The 20,324-nt window shown below is 32.8% G+C and overlaps 1 protein-coding gene across 3 annotated transcripts; it reads left to right on the forward strand.

Moving 5' to 3' along the window:
• Window positions 1–9,899: 9,899 nt before the first annotated feature.
• Window positions 9,900–15,134, forward strand: LOC114180734 (uncharacterized). Of its 3 annotated transcripts, none has more exons than XM_085672226.1 (3): window positions 9,900–11,409; window positions 14,515–14,783; window positions 14,868–15,134. In XM_085672226.1, the coding sequence occupies exons 1-3, from the start codon at window positions 9,900–9,902 to the stop codon at window positions 15,132–15,134; spliced, it is 2,046 nt and encodes a 681-aa protein (XP_085528352.1). The 3 variants fall into 3 exon arrangements, with proteins under 3 accessions (XP_085528352.1, XP_085528351.1, XP_027922832.2); XM_085672225.1 differs by having other exon boundaries at window positions 9,900–11,351; window positions 14,208–14,783; XM_028067031.2 differs by lacking the exons at window positions 14,515–14,783; window positions 14,868–15,134 and adding an exon at window positions 13,201–13,313 and having other exon boundaries at window positions 9,900–13,082.
• Window positions 15,135–20,324: the final 5,190 nt, after the last annotated feature.

Raw genomic sequence — 20,324 nt, forward strand, 5'->3', positions numbered from 1 at the left:
CGTAATTCCTCCACCACTCTTTAACTTTGTCCATAAACCCTGCTTTTGTGTGCCATACATCTAGATATCTAAAAGGTTTAGGTCCCCAGTCAATGAGGGAGTGTTTAATTACTAAAGCACAGTGATCAGAAATTGATCTATCTAACACATACTGCTTAGATTCAGGCCACAAATCTAACCACTCTTGTGATACTAGTGCTCTATCCAATCTACTCTTTGCAGTTCCATTTGATCTATACCATGTGAATTTTCTTCCTATCATAGGTATGTCCATAAGTTTCATACTCTCTATGAATGAATTGAACTCTTCTATATTTCTCTTCTGCATATTCCCATTTGAGATAATCCTTTCCTTTCACTCGAGTCTCTTATTGCATTGAAGTCTCCTAGCATACACCACACTTTATTTTGATCTTACCTCCTAATCTTAATTATATACTCCCACATTATTCTCTTTTCATTAAAAGCACAAGGGGAATAAACATTTACAATGATTGTAGGTTGTCTTTTAACTCCCCACTTCCCTTCTAGGATTATGAAGCCTTTACTACTTCTTGATTTTGAGAGAGAAAAACTATATTTATTCCATATACATAATATGCCTTCAGCGCCATTCTCTGACCCATGATGAGTCTGTTCTATATTATTGTCACACCATACTACATAGCATTTCTCATCTGTTATATTTGTTTGTTTTGTCTCTTGAATACATGTCATATCTATTTCCTCTTTCATAATTATGTCTCTTGGATATCTACCGTTTTCAGGTCCTCCTATCCCTCTAATGTTGAAACTGATGATTCTCATTTATTTTTATATTTGTTCCCTTCCTCACATTTATGTCTATTACTTATATCCCTTTCTTCCATTTCTGTTATTCTTTTTATTATATTTGCATCCTCCCCTGTGTATGTAAATCCTAGGTGTTTTCCTATGTTCCATAATCAGAAGGGCTTCTAACGAATAATTTCTAATCCAGAATAGCCTATTACAATTATTTATGTCAATATCAGAAACAAAATTACAAGGGGAATGAATAGCTAACCTCAATTGGATTTTTTTAAGGTCACTTGGTAAGCATAATGCGTTAACATTCCGATAATTGTCTTTTCTCCCACGACTTGTTTCACCAACCATTAGATTTCACCGATGCAACATGATCTCTGGATTGATTTGCATCTTCTTTATGAGTTTCATCTTATTGTGTTTGCCATCTTCATCTTGGGTTTGGTTTGCATCACTATTGCGAGAACCACCAATTTTTCCATATTCTTCCCAATCTTCGATATCGTCATGTTCTACCCCTATTAACTTTAGTTCCGTTTGCCCTTTTTGCAAAGACGAATACTCTTCTATGCTTTTTTCATTCTCATGGTTTAGATTCGTCTCTCTCACACTGCACTGAGAGATATCTTTCATGATATTCGGGCTCATGAAAACTTGCATATAGGGGTTAAGATCTAAATGGGCTTTAATGGTCAGGTCCATTTGGTTATTTTGCTGATATATGGGCTTAAGTTGAGTCGACTCCTGAGCCCAATTTTGATATAGCTGTTGTGAGTCACTTACAACAGATTCAGTCCTTGATCTACGTTGATCATTGTTCAGTCCATTTTCCTCCACTGTTTGATGTTCTGCATTTCCTGCTAGCCAACTTTCCATTGTTGTGTATCTTTGTGTGTCCTTACTGTTATCACTTTTTTCCTGCTGAAAACATGCTTCTTCTATAGTGTATATGTGACATGCTAATTGATTGAAAGTTTTTGAGCCACGTGGCTGTCCCTCGGGATTTGCTGCAATAGGTATGCCTTTCGGTGAGACCACCGTTTGAAACTTGTATTTTCTGTCCAGGACCTCGATATCGTTGATGCTTGCACATTCTGAATCAGATGGTTGTTGAAAGCCATTTCCTACTAAGGAGTTCGAGGAGGAATCCTCTCTTGTCTTCTTATCCCAGCTTTCACAACAACATCTAGGTAACACCATAAAGGACCACTCTTCTTCAATGGATATCGAACACAATATACCATTGAGATTCATCTTCTTTCTTAGTTTTAGCTCTGCTACGATGGGCAGGCGTATGCATAATCTCGCGTACTCGAGTTCATCCAAATTTTCAGTTGCACTATCAATCGATATTAATGTGCCAATCATTCCAATGATCTTCTCAAAGCACTCATTCCCCCATAAGGATAAAGGAATCCCCCTACATCTAACCCATGCTCGTCTATGCCCTATGACCGTGTTTCTAGTCCATGTAGAAATTGTTTCAAAGATTGTTGACAACCACTCTTTATTTTCCTCAATAGCCTTCACTATATTAGCATTCCCTTCGGCAGTAAGGAGCATTGTATCATCACCCATATACCTCAAACGTATGAAGTCTAGACCATTCAGGATTAAGCTTTCTCGGATAAGCTCAATATTACACATGTTCTTCACCTTTCCAATATAGCTGTGATGGAGCCATTCCTTCTCCTCTTCTTTCACTTGTATCTCCATAGCAGCCAGTATGCCCTTGCTATTATAATTTGTTGCTTCTCCCTTCACTATTTGGGCATATGTTTGTGTACTTTTCCTCTTCCAGACTTTCTTATCGAAAATGATATTCAGACATTTTTTTTAACTCAATTTTGACATGGCTGACGTGGCACAACTTTTTTTATTTTTACATTAAATTTGTTTTAATGAAAGCAAACTGTTGCACGTGTGGAAGTTACACAAATTTATTTTTCCAAAATCAAAGATTTGGTGTTAGAGAGAAAACGCAGACAAGCAAAGAAGCAGAGAAAGAGAGAGAGATAAAAGGCAGAGAGAAGCAAAGAAGTGTTGTGGTTGCCGAAGAACACAGCGGGCACTAGTAATCATCCACGGCAACACTTTCACCATTTTTGGGTTTGAAGTGAAAGCTCTGTTTGGAACTTTTTGCACAGATAATCAAAGAAGCATCAATATAGGGTTTTTGAAGACTAGGGTACCCAAAGTATGGAAACATAAATGTATGTGCCATATTTAATTTGGAAATGTGTAGACCAAAATGTTGGGTGTCAGTCCCCATATTTTTTGTGGAGACTCCCTACTTCTACATTTAGTATTTCTTTTTTAGATATAAACGAAATTCCAAGTAAGAAGGATAAAGGAATGTTGAGCATTTAGGAACATTTATTTAAGTTCATTTACAGGAAGGTAAGGTGATGATGTTGTGCAAATAATGGTGTATATGTCATTTTTCATTTGGAAATTTGTAGACCAAAATATTTGCTGGCATTGTCCACATATTTTGACAATACTCCTCACCTCTAGGTTTAGTATTTGTTTTTGTAATTTTAAAAGGCTTCGAAGTAAGGATGATGAAGGAATGTTGAGCATTTGAGAAGTTTTATTTAATTTCATTAACATGAATGTGAGGTGATGATCTTGTGCAGATACTGGTGTATGTTCCCTTTTTCATTTGGAAATCCGTAGACCAAAATATTTGCTGGTACTCCCCACATATTTTAACAACACTCCCCACATCTGGGTTCAATATTTCATTTTCTAATTTTAAAAGAATTCCAAGTAAGGATGATGAATCAATGTTGAGCCTTTAGGAACTTTTATTTAAGGTCATTTACAGGAAGGTTAGTAGATGATGTTGTGCGGGTAAAGATGTATCTACCATCTTGATTATGGATATATGTACACCAAAATGTTTGATGCTACTCCCCATATATTTTGTCAACAATTTCCACCTCTGGGTTCAGTATTTCTTTTTGTAATTTTAAAAGGCTTCCAAGTAAGGATGATGAAGGAATGTTGAGCATTTGAGAAATTTTATTTAATTTCATTTACATGAATGTGGGGAGATGATCTTGTGCAGATACGGGTGTATGTTCCATTTTTCATTTTAAAATGTGTAGACCAAAATATTTGCTAGTACTCCCCACTTATTTTAACAACACTCCCCACCTCTGGGTTCAGTATTTCATTTTGTAATTTTGAAAGTATTCCAAGTAAGGATGATGAAGGAATGTTGAGCAATTGAGAACATTTATTTAATTTCATTTACATGAATGTGAGGTAATGATCTTGTGCAGATAATGGTGTATATTCCCTTTTTCATTTGGAAATTTGTTTACCAAAATATTTGCTGGTACTTCCCACATATTTTTACAACACTCCCCACCATTGGGTTAACTATTTCATTTTGTAATTTTAAAAGAATTTCAAGTAAGGATCACGAAGGAATGTTGAACATTTGAGAAGTTTTATTTAATTTCATTTACATGAATTTGAAGTGATGATCTTGTGTAGATACTGGTGTAGGTTCATATTTTTCATTTCAAAATCTGTTTGCCAAAATATTTGTTGGTACTCCCCACATATTTTAACAACACTCCCCACCTCTGGGTTTAGTATTTCATTTTGTAATTTTAAAAGACTTTCAAGTAAGGATCACAAAGGAATGTTGAGCAATTGAGAACATTTATTTAATTTAATTTACATGAATGTGAGGTGATGATCTTATGCTGATAATGGTGTATGTTCCCTTTTTCATTTGGAAATCTGTTTACCAAAATTTTTGCTGGTACTCCCCACATATTTTAACAACACTCCCCACCTCTGCGTTCACTATTTCATTTTGTAGTTTTAAAAGGCTTACAAGTAAGGATCACGAAGGAATGTTGAGAAATTGATAAGTTTTATTTAATTTCATTTACATGAATGTGAGGTAATGATCTTGTGTTGATAATGGTGTTTGTTCCCTTTTTCATTTGGAAATCTGTTTACCAAAATATTTGTTGGTACTCCCCACATATTTTAACAACACTCCCCACCACTAGGTTCAGTATTTCATTTTGTAATTTTAAAAGAATTCTAAGTAAGGATCACGAAGGAATGTTGAGCATTTGAGAAGTTTTATTTAAGGTGATGATGTTGTGCAGTTATTGATGATTATGCACATAATGTATGTGCCATATTTAATTTGGACATTTGTAGACCATAATGTTGGGTATTAGTCCCCATAAATTTTGTGAAGACTCTCCACCTCTGCAGTATTTATGCAGTGTAAATGAATTTAATTAACCGTAACGTTATAATGTTGTGCGGACTTAGATGCAAAAACATTATGTATTACATCGTACCTAAATCTTCACTTCCACTCCCTATATATTGGTACATATCTCACCACTTCTAAATCTGTTGATTCATTTGTAACTTTAATACAAAATGACGTTCAGTACGATAACACACTGACTTGTGCTTCTGGTTAACCAAACATAGGTTAAAAAAAACTACTTAAGCATATAAAAACAACACTGACTTGTGCTTCTGGTTAACCAAACAAAGGTTAAAAAAAACTACTTAATCATATAAAAACAACAACAATGACACATTAGGACAATTATAAATGTTCCAATAGTACTAAAGACATCCAAAATTAAATAACCACAATTTTAAACATTTATGTTTCCATACTTTGGGTACCCTAGTCTTCAAAAACCCTGTATTGAGGCTTCTTTGATTATCTGTGCAAAAAGTTTCAAACAGAACTTTCACTTCAAACCCAAAAATGGTGGAAGCGTCGTCATGGATGACTACTAGTGCCTGCTGTGTTCTTCGGCAACCACAACACTTCTTTGCTTCTCTCTGCCTTTTATCTCTCTTTTTCTCTGCTTCTTTGCTTCTCTAACAACAATGCATTTTCTCTCTCTCTCTGTTGGTCTGCGTTTTCTCTTTAACACCAAATTTTTTATTTTGGAAAAATAAATTTGTGTAACTTTCACACGTGCAGCAGTTTGTTTTCATTAAAACAAATTTAATGTAAAAATAAAAAAAGTTGTACCACGTCAGCCATGTCAAAATTGAGTTAAAAAAAATGTCTGAATATCATTTTCGCTTTCTTATAGGTTGGGGATATATTGTTCTTGAAACCATATTTTCACTCCTTTGTCCACCTTCTTTTCTAGATGCATCAACGTATCTTTGATATTTTGGCTTGTTAACGTGGATCTTCATGTTGCCGATCTGAATATTATCCAGTTTTTTTTCAAGAGCTTGTGGGTTAGATATTCCACGGTACCTTACAAACCCAAATCTTTGATTAAGTCTCCTGATATAAATATGTCTTGTACCTTTTCTACCGAAAGATTCACCACATTTCATATTGTCCATAGTTGGATCATTAAGAACTGTTCTCATTGATTCACATGCAAAGGAGAAAGTTGAATAATTCATTATTGTAATATATAATTCAATTTAATAAAAAAGGTGAATTTGTAATCTAGCTGTTTATCATAAAAAATTGAATCTGCAGATTGAAAATTTCTTTTTATAAAGTTGTCTTATTTCTGACAAATGTAAAAGAGAAGGAGGATGAATACTTTATTTTCTTCTTATCAACGAGCGGGAAAGAAAAAGATGAGGAAGTAAATATTATAGTTGTCTAAATATTTTAAAAAATTATATTATATTATTAAAAACTTTAATTTTTTTAAAGAATTGAATTTATACGTCAGAATATAAGTTTCGGTTATGTTTATATAATTGTACACATATTTTTAAAAGTAGTGTCATTATTAGACTTCGTTAAAAAGGGAGCATATTAGAACTAATTTTTACACTAGTGTTTGAGACCTTAACTTGTAAGCATTATATTTTTTCAGGATAAATTACGGTACTAGCAAAGAGATACGTTATTATGTTTTTACAAATACTATTGTTTTAGTAATATCAAAATCTTTCTTTACATTACACATGCGTCACTTTGATTATATCTTATTTTAATAACATAAAAAAAAAAAAAACTATGAATGCATGTTATGATAAACACATGTATAATCATGCATTTGTGATACGACTACAATTTTATGGTGACAAAATATTTTATCATTATTCTTATTTAAAAATAAGATAAATAAATTATGTTTTGAAACTTGTTTCATAAATATTATGACAAAATTTGTTTCATATTTTTTTTTAAATTCTGACAAAAATTGTAAGAGACGAAATTAATGTCTTGTATTTTTTTAGTCTTATCTTGAAGGTTAAAATACATTTTGATTCCAATTTTCGTCAAGTTCTTTTAAATAAGTCCTAATTTTGGTTGTGTTCAAATAGGTCTTAATTTTCGTCAATTTTGTTCAATTTGGTCCTTTTTTTCTAACACTGTTTAAATCATTAACGGCCATGAACAGTGACTGCCACGTGTCACTTCGTGTTTTTTTGAATTTTTTTATTTTTTATTTATTTATTTTTTATTTTTTTAAATTTTTTAAATTTATTTTAAAATGTACATGTGTCAACCCAGTAGCGTGCCGTGTGTCACTTCGTGGTTTTTTTAAATTTTTTTAAAATTTTTTTGAAATTTTTATAAATGTCCACGCATCAACCTAGTAGCGTGCCATGTGTCAAAGTCAATGTTCTATATTCAATTTGGTCCCTATATTTGTTATTTTTGTTCAATTAGGTCCTAACTTTTGTTAACATTAACCAATTTCATCTCTCTCCAAATTAAAACTAAATTTAATTTTTATATTAAAATTCACATTTTTATTAAATATTTTTACATAATATATTAAAATTCATATCATTATAACTTTGATATAAAAATTAAATTTGGTGAGATCTTCGATAGGGACAAAATTGGGACTATATTGAACAAAAATAACAAATATAGGGACCAAATTGAATATAGAACATTGACTTTGACACGTGGCACGTTACTGGATTGACAGGTGGCACATTACTGGATTGACACATGGACATTTAAAAAAATAAAATAAAAACTCAAAAAATCCATAAAGTGACACGTGACATGCTACTTACTAGGTTGACACGTGTACATTTAAAAGAAATTAAAAAAATTTAAAAAAATAAAAATAAAAAAATTCAAAAAGCCTATGAAGTGACACATGGCAGTCACTGTTCGTGACCGTTAATGATTTACATGGTGTTAGCAAAAAAGGACCCAATTGAACAAAATTGACGAAAAATGGGACCAAAAAGGTATTTTAACCTATCTTGAATGTGAGCTTCAAGTGACGACTCCTTTAATTTCAGAGTCTTCTTTTGAATTGTCGTGGTAACATTTACTCTCCAATTGTTTCCTTTCTTGAGTTTTTTTAGAGATGTTATTGTTGTGTCTTTATAAACCGAATATACTTCATGACCGTTAATGATTTAAATGGTGTTAACAAAAAAGAACCCAATTGAACAAAATTGACGAAAATTGGAACCAAAAAAGTATTTTAACCTATCTTGAATGTGAGCTTCAAGTGACGACTCCTTTAATTTCAGAGTCTTCTTTTCAATTGTCGTGGTAACATTTACTTTCCAATTGTTTCCTTTCTTGAGTTTTTTTAGAGATGTTATTGTTGTGTCTTTATAAACCGAATAGTTTTTTATATCTAAATGATCATGTAGAATTTTATATATCAATAATTGTTTTTAATATGAAATATCATTTTTAAATTAGATACTAAACAAATTATAGCTTTTACTATTTTCTTTTCTAAAAAATATTTATTTACATTTCATCTTTACTGCTATTTCAATTATTTTAATTAATATTTTAAATATTTTTAAATTTCTTTTAGTATATTAACTCATTCTTTTTATGAAAATCAATGTGACTTTAATTCTTTTATACACTAACACAAAAAAGGCCTTTAACGTCACTCCAATAACGTCTGCCTAAAAAAAGTCCAACGTTAAAAATGCGCGGTGGCATTTTTGTAAATAATGAGACATTTTTAACGTCTGCCCGCTCCACGTCAGACGTTACTTAACGTCTGTTCAAAAATGCCCCGACGTCACTCAAAAAAGGACGTCGGCCCCCAGCTCGACAGACGTCAAGGGACGTCGGACCAGCGCGCGCCAGACGTCACTTAACGTCGGCCCCCCCACCCCCGACGTCACTTAACGTCGGGCATAACGCCCCCGACGTTAAGTTTTGCTTTATCTCTGCGCGAAACGCAGAACCCTCGCGCTGTTCATCGTTTTCGCGAGAGTTCTCGCTGGCGACGCCATTTCCGACCCCCTCCAGGTGAGTTTCGAAAGGTTTTGGCCATCAAACTTGTTGGGGTTTAATTATGGGTTGATTTTACGCGTTTTGAACCGATTATTTTCCGTTTTCATCCCCATTTGCAGCGTTTTGAGATTCGTCCCACTTGCTCTTCGTTCCCATTTGGCCAGCAGTGTGCGGAGACCCTAGACTTCCTCTCAAAGTTCGTCTTTCAATTAGAGGAGGTTAGTTTTTCATTGTATGTATATATTTGTTCATTGTATGTATAGAATTACTTGTATTAATTTATAAATGTCATTATAGTTTTAGTCTTAGACTATTTTTTTGTTACTTTTTTTGGCCTATTTTTATATTTTATTTAAAATTTTATAATAATATTTGTAAAATTAGTAAATAAAATTATATTTATTATTAGATATATGCATTTTAAATAATTCTCATTGCATTTTATTTTTGAATATTATTATTAGATATTATAGTATACAGTGAGCGAAACTTAGTTCCCGTTTGAGATTTAATACAAATGATTAAATTTTTAATCGTTTGTATTAAATCTTGAATTGTCCGATTGGACAGTTTGAAAAAATTATTTTTCATAATTTGCTACAATGTGTACATTGAGGTTTACGCATAAATTTCATAAAATTTCGATTGAGGCTAATTTGTGTTGTTCTCTGGATGCATACTTGATTGTGATCATGATTAATCACTTTCATTTCGTGTACTTCAGAGACCAATGCGAAATGCTGTCGAAATTTTGTGAAATTTATGATGTTTGACTTATTTGTACATGTGTTAGCAAATTATGAAAAAAAAAATTTCGAATGGGTAGGGCCTCACCTTGTGAGAGTTAAAAGTTTGAGATTGATTGAGTTTTTTACGAACATATAGTATGGATCGAAGCTGGATGAATGAGCGTCGCATAAGTGAAGAGTATGAAAAGGGGGTTTCTGAGTTTTTGCAATATGTTCAAGAACACGCAATCTCAAGTAACGGGATATATTTTTGTCCTTGTGTTCGTTGTCTTAATCAAATACGTCATGACTTAGGAACAATGCGTGATCATCTATTCATCTTTGGTATAATGAGAAGTTATACACTTTGGACTTGGCATGGAGAAGTATTAGACAAGCCTACAACGTCACGAGGAACAGATTATGTAGATGACTGGATGAATGATCATTTAGAAGATATGGTACGTGATGTTGGGGAGGAGAATTTTGGAAAAGTTCATTTATATGATTCTCTTAAGTCCGATTCAGAGGAACAATTGTACCCAGGATGCACTAACTTTACGCGACTGTCAGCAACTTTGAAATTATTCAGTTTAAAAGCAAGGCATGGATGGACGGATACAAGTTTCACAGAATTGTTGGAGTTGTTAAAGGAGATGCTTCCAGAAAATAACACGTTACCTATCCGTAATTACGAAGCGAAGAAAGTTTTATGTCCAATGGGTTTGGAATATCAAAAGATACATGCATGCCCAAATGATTGTGTTTTATACAGAGACGAGTTTGCTTCACTGAAGGCGTGTCCAACATGTGGTTTATCGCGGTTTAAAAAGAAAATTGATGGAAATAGTGGCGATGAAGACAAAGATGGTCCACCTGCTAAGGTGATGTGGTACCTTCCTATAATTCCTAGATTCAAACGACTATTTTCCATTAAAGAAGATGCAAAAAACCTGAAATGGCACGTTGATGGAAGAAAGTGTGATAATCTTCTTCGACACCCAGCTGATTCTCCACAATGGAAGAAGATTGATGAAACATATCCAGAATTTGGTGCTGAGCCAAGAAACTTAAGACTTGGACTTGCTACAGATGGTATGAATCCTTATGGGAACTTAAGTAGCAAACATAGTTCGTGGCCAGTTTTGCTGATGATTTACAATTTATCTCCTTTGTTGTGCATGAAGAGGAAATATATGATGTTGTCTATGATGATATCGGGTCCTAGACAACCTAGAAATGACATTGATGTGTACCTAAAGTCGTTGATCGATGATTTGAAACTATTATGGGAAGAAGGTGTCGATGTGTATGATTCATATTCTGAAGAATTGTTTTGTTTGCGTGCAATGTTGTTTTGCACCATAAATGATTTTCCAGCATATGGAAACTTGAGCGGTTACAGTGTTAAAGGTCATTTTGCATGTACCATTTGTGAAAAAAACACGAGTTATATTCAATTGAAGCACGGTCAGAAAACTGTGTATACAAGACATCGAAAGTTTCTTCCTCGAAATCATCCTTATCGTAGAATGAAAAAAGCATTTAATGGAAGTCCTGAGGATGAAGTTGTAGCGAGACCCCGCAATGGTGAAGAAATATACAACCAAGTGGAAAACATTGACATTGTGTTTGGGAAACATCCAAAGAAAAAGACCACGGAAAAAAGCATTTGGAAGAAACGATCAATCTTCTTTAATCTTCCATATTGGTGTAAACTTGATGTACGACATTGTATAGACGTGATGCACGTTGAAAAAAATGTATGTGATAGCGTCATCGAGACTTTACTAAATGTAAAAGGAAAGACTAAAGATGGAGTTAAAGCACGACAAGATTTGGCTGAAATGGGCATCCGTTCTGAGTTACATGCACAATCAATTGGAAGACGAACCTACCTGCCTCTAGCTTGTCACACTCTTTCTAGAAAAGAGAAGCAAATTTTTTGTGAGTGTTTAAGAAGTGTGAAGGTTCCCCAAGGTTACTCTTCAAATATTAGTAGCCTTGTTTCTATGCAAGATTTAAAGTTAGTCGGTTTAAAGTCTCACGATTGTCATGTGTTGATGCAACAACTTTTACCAGTAGCTTTTCGAGCCATCTTACCTACTTCTGTCAGAGGTATTCTAACACGTTTGTGTATGTTCTTCAATGCCATATGCAAGAAAGTTATTGACCCTCGAGTGTTAGACGATTTGGAAAATGAGGCCATTAGACTATTGTGTCAATTGGAAATGTATTTTCCACCTTCATTTTTCGATATCATGGTTCATTTGGTAGTTCATCTTGTGAGGGAAATTCGATTATGTGGGCCAGTTTTCTTGAGATGGATGTACCCAGTGGAAAGATACATGAAGATCTTAAAGGGATATGTCAAGAATCAGTATCGACCAGAAGCTTCTATTATAGAGCGGTACATTGCAGAAGAAGCCATTGAATTCTGCTCAAGTTATATGCCAAGTTGTGAACCAATTGGAGTTCCTAAGACTAGACATGAAGGTAAATGTGAAGGTAAGGGTGTGTGTGGAGTGAAGATTCAAAGTGTTAGTAGAAAATTAGTTGATCAAGCCCATTTGTACATCTTAAACAACACTGTAGAGGTCATTCCTTACATAACGCAACACATTGATGAAACGAAATCAGCACATCCACGAATGAGTGAAAAATGGGCACTTAATGAACATAACAAAACATTCTTATCATGGTTTAAGAAAAAGGTTTACGCGACTCCAAATGTTTCTGAAACTCTATTAAGGCTAGCTCGTGAACCGAACAATGATGTCATTACATATGGCGGGTACTACATAAACAATCATTGTTTTTATTCAAAGATGGAAGATGACAAAAGTAGAGTTCAAAATAGTGGGGTTACACTTCAAGCTGAATCTGTACATTTTGCCAGTTCTAAGGACAAGAATCCAGTTACAGCATCCATGAGTTACTTTGGAATAATACACGAAATATGGGAAGTTGATTATGTGACTTTTAGAGTGCCAGTTTTCAAGTGTAAATGGGTTGATAGTAATTCGGGTGTTAGCACAGATGACTTTGGCTTTACTTTGGTGGATCTTAACAAGATGAGTGATACAAATGAACCATTTATTATGGCTAGTCAAGCAAGACAAATTTTTTATGTCATTGATCCAGCCAATCAGAAATTGTCAGTTGTATTGGAAGGAAGAAACATGCACGTAAATGATGATGAAGATTGTCTAGACATACTTGAGACAACGTCTTTCTCATCAAGAACCATTCAAGACAAAGTTGATGATGTAACTGATGACATCCATGCTATTCGAAGTGATCACAATGAAGGCATATGGGAGAACACAATTTCTTGATAGGTGTTTATTTAATAATATTGTCACATTTACTTTTTTTTTATTTTTCTTCCTGTTTTAATATAATAGAGGTTAATTGAGTATATTTTCATTGTTAACATTTCCTAATGATATGTTTCAGGTATGACAAGCTCCGGATCAGACCAGGAGGGACCTGGTAGATCTGTGACTCGGTTGCCGGATGTCACAAACCGACGAGAGAGGATGCCGGTCCACATTGATCCTCGATCGGGTGAACCCAGTGGCCCTTGGGAAAAAAAGTACCGTAGCTACATAGGAATGTTGGCCAAAACGAAAGTTTCTATTGCAATTGCATGTTGGGATGACGTCGCGGAGGTCGAGAAGAACCTTCTATGGCAGGATCTTGTGGTATGTTTACTTAAACCAACTATAGTATTTTTTTATGTTACTGTTAACATAACATATTTTATGTTTTAAACAGCACAAATTTGAGATTACTCCGAACACTGAGCGAATTAGAAAGAAAGTCTTATCTCACATAGCCACCAGATGGAGGGACTTCAAGGCAAGGCTCACACGTTTATATGTGTTTGGAGATAGACAACATGACACTCCTTGTGAGAAGTACAAAATCTCGGAGGAGGAGTGGATGCAATTTCGTGCATGTAGAGAGTCTGGAGACTGGCAGGTTTGTTTGTTAAATTTGTTTATAGTGACACTAGTCATACATTTCTGTATTCAAACTATTAAATAATGTTATGTGTGACAGGAAAAAAGGACAGCAGCCCAACAAAGACAAAGGCTTAATGATACACCACATGTACTCTCTTGAGGTGGTTATGCATTATTGGAGAAAAAATTGAAAAAGTCGCGTGCACAGACTCTGGGACTTGAGTCCCCTGACCTAGTGGATGCAATTCCTAGGTACGAGATGTGGAAGGCTGCTCGGACTAAGTCCGATGGGCAAATGACATCACAATCAGCTCAAATCATATCTCAAAAAATAGTAAGTACAAATCTTATTTGACTATCATAGTTCATATGTTTCTCCTTTTGATTAAACTTTCTTTTGTGGTGTAGGATGAATTAATTGAGCAAGAGACTCAGGGTTCGTTTGTTGGCCATGGTCGGGACGATATACTCACAACGGCAATTGGAAGGCCAGAGCACCCAGGACGTGTGCGTGGTGTTGGAGGTGCCATTGGTCTTCGAGATTACTTTGGTCCTCCACAAAGAAGTAATGAATCGTTGAGTCAAGAGGCCTTGAGGAAGATAGAGCAACAAATGGAGGAAAGATTCAACCAACGCATGGGAATTATGGAGCAACGTTTTATGGAACAACTTCAACAGCAACAACAAATACAAAGAACACTTGAAGAAAAGCTTCAGTCCATGCAGCAACAGAACATGGAATTACCCACTCAAGCTCCAACAGGACAACGTGTGAGTACAAAAGGCTCATGCTCTGGTGTAGATCATACTGACTACACAAGTCAGTATGAGCTATTGGTTGATGAAGACCCCCCGCGCGTAGTGGCCATAGGACGACAACTTCAGGGTGGGGAGACTATCCATGGTGTTCCTCTATTGCCCCATCATGTGCGTGTGATGATTGATGAAGTTCGAGATCCCCATGCCCAAGTGCCTGTGCCAACTTCAGAAATCCAATTTGTTGGGGAAGCTTTAGGCACATTTATTGTTTGGCCTAAAGCATTGATCATGCCATACTTTAGCCCACCAAAGGTATTATGACATCATGTTTTTAGTAGTTCAATCTTACAATTTATAAAACTTTTAACGTCAAACCTTTCTAAATCTTTATTTCAGTCCACTCGTCCTGAAAAACAGCTGGTCCGACGTCCACGTGTTATACGTGAAGATGATGAAATGGCGGAAGCAGAAGATGATCCTCTAGGAAAGCTGCTTCTGAAATTACACAAGTTGAAAAGAGGACCGGTAGAGCTAGAGTGGGAGTTAAGAGTATTTGGCCTCCATTGTCATGTCCCATTGTACATAAACCTGAATGATGCACTAGAGATCATTACAGGAGACAAGATGTTAAATATTTCAGTCATACAACTATGGTGCATGTAAGATTTTTTTTATTGTATTTCATATTTAAAGCAAGGAATTGGTACCTTTTAATATTATACCTAACTGTCTTCTTGTAGGTACATGGACAAAGTCATTGTGGACCAAGGTCGATCTTCCGTCTATGGATTCATTGAACCTCAAACAATTCAACCTTCGGGAAACTCACCTGACCAAATCAAACTTTATTTGCAAACATGGATGGTTGAGTCAAATAGAGAGATCTACTTTGCGCCATATATTGATTCGTAAGTGTTTTTGCTAATAATATTTTGTGAAGTATTATTAATTATTTTGGCTAAGTACTTGTGATTGATGGTAGGTATCATTGGCAACTTTGTCTCATCATTCCAAGACAATGCCTAGTTGTATGGTTTTGTTCATGCCATAGGAAGATTCCACCAGCTTTTAAAAACATGTTACAAGAGTAAGTATTATTTTTTTTTCAATCCTAACCTATGTATCTACTTAGTTATAAAAACTTATATATGTTTTATGTTTCCAAAATTTCATTAGAATTGTGGGTAAACCTAGAGGCCAACAACTTAAAGTCATATATCCAAAGGTTAGAACTCATTCATTTTAAAGTTATTAATTTCTGTATGTCAACTTATGACTTTGATGTGTTTATTTTATTTGTAATGTTCAGTGTAACAAGCAAGAAGATTCATGGAAATGTGGATATTATGTCATGTCTTGGATAAGAACAATCATTCGAGCTGCAGTTAAAGATGAATGGATAGAGGTAATTATATATATCTTTCACATATTATAAATCATATCAAACTTTAAAGAATGATATTCATACATAATGAAATTGTATTACTTTTTCAGCGATTCAAGAATCCATCACCTCTACCAGATGACATTATCCACACACTAAGACAAGAATGGGCAGCATATCTATTGGAGAGATGGAGTTGATACCACATGAATTAGAACTCGTTTTAAAAACTTTATTGTACAAGAATTTCATGTTGAAACTTTTAATTTGTTGTTATTTATATTAGTTTAGAATATATGTTGAAACTTTAGTTCTATTATATATAACTGTAACTCTAAAATTGTGCTGAAAGTTTTATGAAATTGTTCTGGGAATTTTCTGATTTTCAGGTGTGTGGATATTGTAAAAACAGTCAAATTTTTTAAAAAAAATGGTGCAGTTTGACGTCTGGTGTGCCCTGACAGACGTAATTTAACGTCGGACTGTACCAGGGCCGACGTAATTTAACGTCTGACTGTTGCAGGGCCGACGTTATTTAACGTCTGACAATCTCTGACAGACGTTAAATTGCTCAGTTTTTTCCCTCTTTCTGGTGCAAAAATTGACGTCTGCTATTACTGGCCCCGACGTTGGATAACGTCGGACTCCCAAAAGGACCGACGTCAAGTGACATCTGCTATTTTGCCGACGTTATTTTGACGTCATCCGATACGACGTCGGTGTTTGGGCAGACGTCAAAGGTCGAAAATGTCGGACGTTAAAAGGCTTTTTATATCTAAATGATCATGTAGAATTTTATATATCAATAATTGTTTTTAATATGAAATATCATTTTTAAATTAGATACTAAACAAATTATAGCTTTTACTATTTTCTTTTCTAAAAAATATTTATTTACATTTCATCTTTACTGCTATTTCAATTATTTTAATTAATATTTTAAATATTTTTAAATTTCTTTTAGTATATTAACTCATTCTTTTTATGAAAATCAATGTGACTTTAATTCTTTTATAATACACTATGTCTTCAACAAATTAATGGATATCGGGAATTGAAAAATTGGTATGTAAAAAAAACTAAGATCAAAATATTTAATTCAGAAGATAATTTTAATATTATTACCGTGTATTAAAAAGATAAAAATATGTTGCATATAATAATACATAAACATGAAGTACATTAAGTAAACATAAAGCAAAGATCACGTTCATAACATTTTACATACCACACTTACATCAGAAATACGAAACAGAGAAACATACCCAGAAATAGGCAAAGATCAATTTAAACTAAGAAACCCTAGCTTCCCTTACCTGAAAAGAACTAACAAAATACTTTGACACCAAGCAACGGAGCACAACAGCTCTAAGAATGGATTAGTGAACTGTAAAAATAGCGAAACAAATTTAAAATAGGCTTATTACGAAACTCTAACTGAAAATATAAAAAATATGATTAGAGGGGAGAGGTATGAGCTGAAAAGTAACTTAGGTGAAGTAGGAAAACGAGTTTGAGCTACTTTACCAAGATTGAGGCTAAATCCTAGCAGAGCTTCTATGAGGCAATAGAAGAGAGAAGTAAGGACACTGATTTTTTCGAAGTGGACAGAAATGAGGGAATTAGGCTGCCTTAGAGACTTTGGACACCCCATGGACCAGCCTTAGAACCAACTGATTTGGGATAAGCCTTAAACATTAAGACAAATTTAAAGTGAGCCTTACAAAGAGAAGTTTGAAAAGGTCGTTTTTTCCTATTTCTTTTTTGAGTTATTATTGTTTATGATGAAGGAATTATGTTTCTAGGAAGCAAAAATGTTTGTACAACTAAGTCTATACAAGAATGTTTGTCGTTAAGATGGTTTCAAGAAGCATTATATTCATCAAACCAAGGTTTCATGTTAACAATTTTTTTCGATGTTTTTTTTTATTAATTGCAATTCATTGTTGCATTTAAATTAAATTATATATAGTAGGAGGAAATGGTATTATTCTTCAAACGTAATTCTTGCTTTACAGTTATGGTGTCGCAACCATTCATAATAAATTTCATTTTTTTTCTAATTTCTCCAACTAATTAAGCATTGAGTAACCAAAAAATATCATCCCAAAAAAATATATATATATATACTCCATGATACCTAAAAAAGCCCATGAGAAACACAAGAAGATAAATGTCGTTTTAATTAAATAAATTATATTATTTTGTTTTTTAGTATTTCTAAATCTTAAATTAAGTACAATTAAAATAATAATGATACATTATCAATAACATTATTGATCGGTTACCTTTACAATATATGGTAACATTACTCGTTTAAGTGTAAAATACACTATGACACTTAAGACATTTAATGTTTAAAGTCACTTAAAAATATTCTCATATGATTACTATGTGTGCAATTTCAATTCATAAAATATCATTTAAATTTTTTTTATGATTTATCCATCTATTTTTATATTTTTAGAAATTAAATGAAACATAAAAGTTTTTCTCCATCTTCTATTCGAGTTGAAAGTCACAGTTCCAAAAGTTTTTATTATTAACTATATCAATTATACATAATTCATATTCTCTTGTGTAATGTGCGAATATATATAATTATTCTATATCTTGTTGTAAGATTTCATGGTTTTATTATTGTAATGATTCATATTTGTTTTTTATAATTCATATTCTCTTGTGTAATGTGCGAATATATATAATTATTCTATATCTTGTTGTAAGATTTCATATTTTTATTATTGTAATGATTCATATTTGTTTTTTCTAATACTAAAGAGAAAATTGGTTTTAATGTTGTAGCAATCACATGAGTTATTTGACAAACAAGGATAACATTTTGAAGTTGAAAAGTTACAGTGATTAATGTGTTGTTATATTAAAAAATTCTCAAAACCTTTTCATCCAACTTTTTAATGCACCTGAAATCAGGTTATTCTCAAGAAAAAAAATGAGGTTGAAAAGTATATTTGATTTTAGGGTTTTTATATTTTTTATATTTGTTAACGAACATGATAAATTTTTCATTTTTAATAGTCTTTGTCAATGATTTTCTTTTTGTTTTTTTTTTCTATTTGTATTTTGAGTTAATATTTTATTTAATATTTTATTTAAGAGTTCATTTTGAAAAAAAAAAAAGTTATGTTTATAGGAAAAAAAACATGTGAAAAATCAACTGGTACCTTATATCGTAAAGCCAAAAAATCTGATTTAAAGAAATGTTAAGCGTTCAAAAGGCTTTAAAAATTTTAGAATTAAATAATATTAATGATATGTTTGTCTTAGCATGAAATGAAGCTTTAATAACACATTTTTTAGCTTTATTTGATGGTAAGACCAAACACATACTTGATATTATTTAATTGTAAAATATTAAATCCGAAAGCTTTTGCAGTTTTTCTTTTCACCGTAAGTATTTTTATAACAAATTTAAAATCACATTTCTTGTCATATCAATATATGGGATTAATAGGTTGTTCGTCTCATTATTTTTTTTCCGACAAATATAAACCATTTTGTGAATGAACTCACGATTTTTGTTTTTGACAAATATAATATATGACTTCCCTCTTACAATTTTTGAAATGTCACTCAAGGTACAAAGTAAATATTCACTACACAAGCAATCATCATATTAAAATTGTCAAGCAGAAGAAGATAATCCAACATATATGTTGATGTAAGAGATTGTTATGAGAATAATGTACAATTGTAAGGATTAAAAACACAAACAAGCACCAAAGATGAGGTTAAAAAGTATAATTGTTCAAGAAAATCTTAGGGATTTTACAAATTTTATATTTGTTAATGAACATGATGATAAATTTTCCCTTTTTATAGTCTCTATTAGTGATTTTCTTTTTGTTTTTTTATTTGTATTTTGAGATGATATTGTATTTTTGAGTTCATTTTGAGAGAAGTTATGTTTATAAAAAAAAAAATAGGTGAAAAACCTAATAGTCCCCTATATCGTAATGTCAAGGAATCTGGTTTGAAATATGCTACAGAAATGCTCATTGTTACAAAAGCTTTAAAAACTCTAAAATTAAATAATATCAATGACATGTTTGTCTTACCATTAGATGAAAACTTAATAGCACACTTTTTGTGCACTAGTTTCATTTGATGATAAGACAGATACATAATTAATATTATTTAATTTTAAAATATTAAATTCTAAAGCTTTTGTAATTTTCTTAAACATAAGCATTATTGTAACACACTTAAAATCACATTCCTTAACATAACAATATAGAGTATTAGTAGATTTTTTATTTTTTTCTGGCAAATATAATACATTTTTTAAATGAACTCATATAAAATATCACATCAAAACACAAATAAAACAAAAAAAAAACTCTAACAAATAATATAAAATATAAGAAAATTACCATCATGTACATTGTCAAACATATGGATATAAAACCATTTCAAACTTTAGACAATAAAAGTTTAATGATGTATAA

The sequence above is a fragment of the Vigna unguiculata genome, chromosome 4 (assembly GCF_037176805.1).
Source record: "Vigna unguiculata cultivar grain cowpea cultivar isolate G323 ecotype 2 chromosome 4, ASM3717680v1, whole genome shotgun sequence".
NCBI lineage: Eukaryota > Viridiplantae > Streptophyta > Magnoliopsida > Fabales > Fabaceae > Vigna > Vigna unguiculata.